Source organism: Terrapene carolina, unplaced genomic scaffold (assembly GCF_002925995.2).
Source record: "Terrapene carolina triunguis isolate 2854851 unplaced genomic scaffold, T_m_triunguis-2.0 Scaffold111, whole genome shotgun sequence".
Taxonomy (NCBI): domain Eukaryota; kingdom Metazoa; phylum Chordata; order Testudines; family Emydidae; genus Terrapene; species Terrapene triunguis.
Window position 1 is genome coordinate 6943975 of NW_020664462.1, and position 5519 is coordinate 6949493.

The 5519-nt window shown below is 40.4% G+C and overlaps 1 protein-coding gene across 1 annotated transcript; it reads right to left on the reverse strand.

Annotated features, from left to right (window-relative positions):
• Positions 1–761: 761 nt before the first annotated feature.
• Positions 762–1697, reverse strand: LOC112107876 (olfactory receptor 1009-like). The gene has a single exon (XM_024201769.2). The coding sequence runs from the start codon at positions 1695–1697 to the stop codon at positions 762–764; it is 936 nt and encodes a 311-aa protein (XP_024057537.2).
• Between the last annotated feature and the right edge of the window lie 3822 nt (positions 1698–5519).

Genomic DNA, 5519 nt, shown 5'->3' on the forward strand with positions numbered 1-5519 from the left:
TGATTGGCTAGCCAACTACAAAAGCAGTTTCTCCTCCCTTGGTGTTCACACCTCAACTGCTAGAAGAGGGCCTCATCCTCCCTGATTGAACTAACCTCATTATCTCTAGCCTGACTCACTCTTGCTTGCATATATATACCTGCCTCTGGAAATTTCCACTACATGCATCCGAAGAAGTGTGTATTCATCCACGAAAGCTCATGCTCCTATACATCTGTTAGTCTATAAAGTGCCACAGGACTCTTTGTTGCTTTTACAGATCCAGACTAACATGGCTACCCCTTTGATACATGTCTGTCTAGTGTCTACCTGACTGTCCTTGAACATAACCATCTGTCTATCTATAAAAACACCTCTCCGTGTACACCTCCCTTTATTTAATTGTACAGTGATTTTAGGTGGGGGCTGTGGGAACTGAGATAATAGCGGTGGCAAACAAAAGCAATTACACTCTGAGTATCTCCTCTTTATATCATCTGCTAAATTAACCAATATAGTTCAAAAGTTGTGGAATAAGCAGGGGGAGATGCCTATATTGGAGAAATCACATATCAATGCATAAAGGAGAAGCTGTAACACTGTTACTGGACATTGTTTTTCACGGGAAATGGTGCCTTCCTTCATTATCTGGCTCAAGTTCCATTTCCGTATTGTTTTCTCCTGTAAATCACATGATAGAAATTTCTGCACAATGACTTAATGAGTGAGAACTAGCTCCTATTTGCACTCCAGTACTGATCAGTAAAAACCAGTCCCCATATTTACATACATTGAGGAACAAGTTTTTGGTATACTGTCGTCCTCAGAGCACCCTTCACTTCCTTGTTCCTCAGGCTGTAGATCAGGGGGTTCAGCAGGGGGATCACAAGGGTATAGAACACGGCCACCATTTTCTCCCAATCCACTGAGCTGCCAGACGAGGGTCGTAAATATGTAAAGATCAGGGTCCCATATAAGATGGAAATGACAGTCGGGTGGGAGGCGCAGGTGGGGAAGGCTTTGTGCCTTCCTGCAGTGGAGCAGATCCTCAGGATGGCAAAGATGATGTAAATGTAGGAGATGAGGATGGTGAGAATGGTGCCTATTGTTTCTATGGCTGCAAAGATGAAATGCACTCGCTTATTGATGCGAAAGTCAGAGCAGGAGATTTCTTGGCATGGGCAGAAGAAATGATTGAGGACATTGGAGTGACCGAAGGACAGATTGAATTCAGTACACGTATGCACAGTGGCATTGACACAGGCGCATAGGGAAGAGCCAACCACCAGCTGGAAGCAGACTCTCTTGGACATGATGACATTATAAAGCAATGGGTTGTAGATGGCCACAAAGCGATCGTAGGCCGTCACAGCCAGGAGGCAAAGCTCATTGTTGCCACAGAAGGAGAAGAGGAAAAACTGAACCACACACCCAGGGAAAGAAATGTCTTTACTCTTCACTAGGGAACTGAGCATCACCTTGGGGGCAATCACAGGGGAGGAGACAACATCGAAGAGTGACAAGTTGCTGAGGAAAAAGTACATGGAGCTGTGGTGTTGGGAGTCAACGCTAATCAGCACAATCATCCAGACATTTCCCACCAGGGTGCAGAAAGAAATGGCAAAGAAGAACACAAAGAGGATGTTTTGCAGCTTTGGACTGTCAGTTATTCCCCAGAAAATGAAGCCAGTCACTCTGGTGCAGTTTCCGGGAGCCATTTCTCCTGTCACAGTGCTCTGTGTCAAAAAAGAGGCAGAAGAGGGGATAGAAGCAATAGGTACTACAACAATAAATCTGATGTACAGTGGAGACTCGTGTTATCTCTTAAGAGATGCCGAAACAATGGAAATTTAATTTAGTCATAGATTCCAAAGCCCAAAGGAACTATTTTGATTATCTAGACCAGTGGGTTTTTTTCTCATTTGCGGATGAATCAAACATTTTGAATGGAGGTCGAAATTATAGACATAATCTGTGGACCCCTATGAATCCACGGACCACCGGTTGAAAAGCAGTGTTCTAAGGTAACCACAACCTTTTGAGGACCCTTTAGATATAGACTGTGGATCCCAAGGTGTTTGCAGACTATAAATTCAACCCCCCCAATCTAGTCTAATTGCTTGTATAACACAGGTCATCATTTTTTTCCAATATTCTTCATTGTAAATTAGAGCATATCTCTTAAAAAATCATCCAATCTTGAATTAAAAATTGTCCATAAACTAAGTATCCACCACGACCCTTGGTACATCATCCCAAGGGTTAATTACCCTCACTGTTCATAGAGGCTTTTTATGTAGAGCTGGTCAAAATTCCCACCTACCCCCTTGGAAATGTTTGAGCTTTTATGAATAAAACCCCAAATCCAAAATATTTTGGTGCTGGTCTATTGTGGTTAAAATCTGAAGTATTTTGGTTTTGAAACAGAGCAACTGGGAGGTGTAGTCGAACCAACAAGACTGGCCTATAAAGGAGAATGAGAGCATGAGGAACTTCAGCCAGACAGATCGACATGTGGAATGCTCAGCATACAAGGTGTTTCAGAACAGGTCGGAGAAACACCCATCGGGACGTTGACTTGGTGTTTCTTGGTCTTACCCCAGCATGGGGAGCCTGACTTGACTACATGACGTCCCTTCCCCCCTACAGTGCTAGGATTCCCCAATAACAATATTTGTATTTATTATTATTATTTTATTTTATTTTTTGTACAAATGCTGACATTTCCATGGAAGAGTTCAATGAAAAAGAGATTTGTTTGGTTTTGTGGGAGGAGGGCAGTTTCCATCTATTTCCTAGGAATTTAGTGTTCCCACTCACTGGAGGAGGGTCTCATCCAAAACAGATTGATGCCAAGGGAAGTTTTTCCATTTATTTCAGTGCACTTTGGGTCAGGCTATTTGTTAATATCAGATTTAATCATCTTTCCAGCTAGCAGAGTGAGAAGCAAGGCAAGGTAACGGTCAGTGTATTTGTACCTTCTGCACTCCCTAAAGGAGGATATCTTCAAGGCAAATAGATTAGTAAAGTTCACAACAAATTATAAATTTATATGAACTCAATGAGGAAAAAACACTTCCTCTTTTCTTGAACTATTAAGTATGAGATTTTGAATGCACTGAAATCAGGAAATTGAAAGCAGGGTCTAAAATCCCAAGATGTTTGTGACAGCTTTGCCTGCCTTTAACTGATTAGTAGAAACAACATCTATAACAAAACGGCATGACCAGTGCACTGGCCAACTCAGCCAATGCAAAATACAGCCAGACCCACCCAAACATCTCTCTACTTGGGCTCCTACCTGAAATCTCTTTAAAGGTAAAGTTATGGAGCCAGATCCTGAGCTGGTATTAACTGGAATAGCTGGTGGACTTTTCATTCGAGCACTTTAATACTTTGAGATCATTTCTGTTTAAAGTCTTGCAAATAAAAACATGGTGAACAATATATTTGCATGAATATTCAGTCATTTCCCTGAGATATGCATCTTTTGCACAAACTGGTCTTCTTTGGCGGCTTTTTATTACAGCTCCTAGTTTTTTTCAGATTTGCCCACCTATGGTTATGAACAAGGTCACAAATAACAAAGTTCTTGCATTTCTCCATGAGACAAAGAAACACCAAAGATAGGAATCAAAATTTCCATATGGAAATGGAAGCATAAAGTCACACTCATCTGGAAGCCCTATTTCCTAGTAATGTGGCTATTTTGGTACTAGATTTCTAGAATTCTTTACCTTATCAAGGTGAAAAAATAAAACGCATGTGCACACACACACATACACACACACACATGCATTTCAATTGTCCTGTTTGGACTAATCACATTTCACCATAATAGGAAACCATCAGAAAACATCAAGAGAAAAAAACATTATATTAAGCAGACTATTGAAAAATAAAGGATTTTTTGCACAAAAGTTAATATTAATATATTATTATATCCGTTATCATTTCCAGGTTTCAGAATCTGATCCTAAAACATCATCAACTCTTACCTTGTTATAACAACGCAATATCCAGAACACTTTCAAATGCCGTGTTCCCTCCTAACTGTGATGTAATGTGGGATAGAAAATAAATTAATTCAAGAATCGTTTTCAGATAGAAAGAGCCAAAATTGCTAGCAAAGTTAAAACAAATCTAATTTCTAAGTGAATCACACCTATACTGTAGCTATTTAGAGAAACTGAACTGAAAGACAATGGCGGAGAAAAAGAATGACTTTAAAACAAAGGAGGTGAGCATTTTGGAATTTCAAAAGTCTGCTTGCTTCGAAGCAATTGACAATTGCAAATGTTTTTTTTCCAAGTCAGCATTTTAGAAATGCCAACCACAAACAATGCAAAGTTGGCAATTGCAAATATAACTTTCTTATTATGAAACTAAAGGGCCAGGTGTCACCACAGCCGCCTGATCTATTGCAGGGAGGTGCTTGGAGTGGTAGATTTAAGCCTCACATTAGCACTCTAGCAGCTTTTCATAATTAAAACAGGAGCTATGCTATTTATAATAAGTCAATTAAAACCACAAATTAGGAATAAACTCTGATTAAGTTCAATAAACAGCATTCTTGTTGAAATCAATAAGATTATGTTCACAGTGGTTCACTGTATATTAACTGAGGAGATATGAATGAAGAGCAAAGTTAAGCAGTGGGAGCTGAATTAAAACTATGGGTGAGAGCCTCATGCCAGCTCTGGCTTCTTGCACAGCCTAAACCTGGAGTTCTGCAGTGGGGAAGCAGAAGCAGCAAGTGAGTTTGGAAAAGCTTCCACCTCAAAAGGAAAGGACCCTAATGAATACTAAATTAAACATCTCTCTCCCGTGCTCACATGCAGTATCTTATCATCCTGTACAACTACGGCTACAAATTGCTATAATTTACCGTGAGTGAGTGGAGACAGTGGGAGGACCAGCCTGTCCTTCTCAGAAGATATTTCTTTCACAGAGTCATAAAGCAGCTTCATAGAGAATACCCACTGATCTCCACCTAAAGGGCCACAATGAATTGCAGGTCAAACAGCATCAAGAAAGATGGTTCCCTTGGAAGCTAGGTGGGTCCAGATGTTGCTGTTCCTTCTCCCACTTCAAACTAAGAAGAAAACTCAACTATGCAAGAGAGATTTCATTCCATTATCGGTGTGTATCCACCCCGAAACCATGAGACCTTCCATGGGGGCAGAGAATGATGCACTGGGGAAGCCAGTGCTGCCCATTCCATACTGTACTGTCTTTTTTCTTCTCTCTCCAGGGCTGTTGACTGGGAATATTTCACCAGCACAAAACTTACTCTGGGAAATTTTAAATGAAAATGTTTGATATTCAAATAAATGAAGCACATGTTTAGAAAAAAAAAAAAAAAAGAAAAAACCCTCCATTAAACAAGATTCTCTGAAACCAAGGGGTAAGTTTAAACAGACCATGTTCATTTGCACAGCATATGAAATCTTTTAACTCAGTACAGCACACTGGACCAGACACTCCATTGGTATAAATCACCATAGCTCTGCTGATGCTGATGGATCCGTGACAACTGA

Bases quoted from the DNA above. Each gene is read 5' to 3' on its own strand.
- LOC112107876 (XM_024201769.2), bottom strand. From the start codon at position 1,697: ATGGCTCCCGGAAACTGCACCAGAGTGACTGGCTTCATTTTCTGGGGA.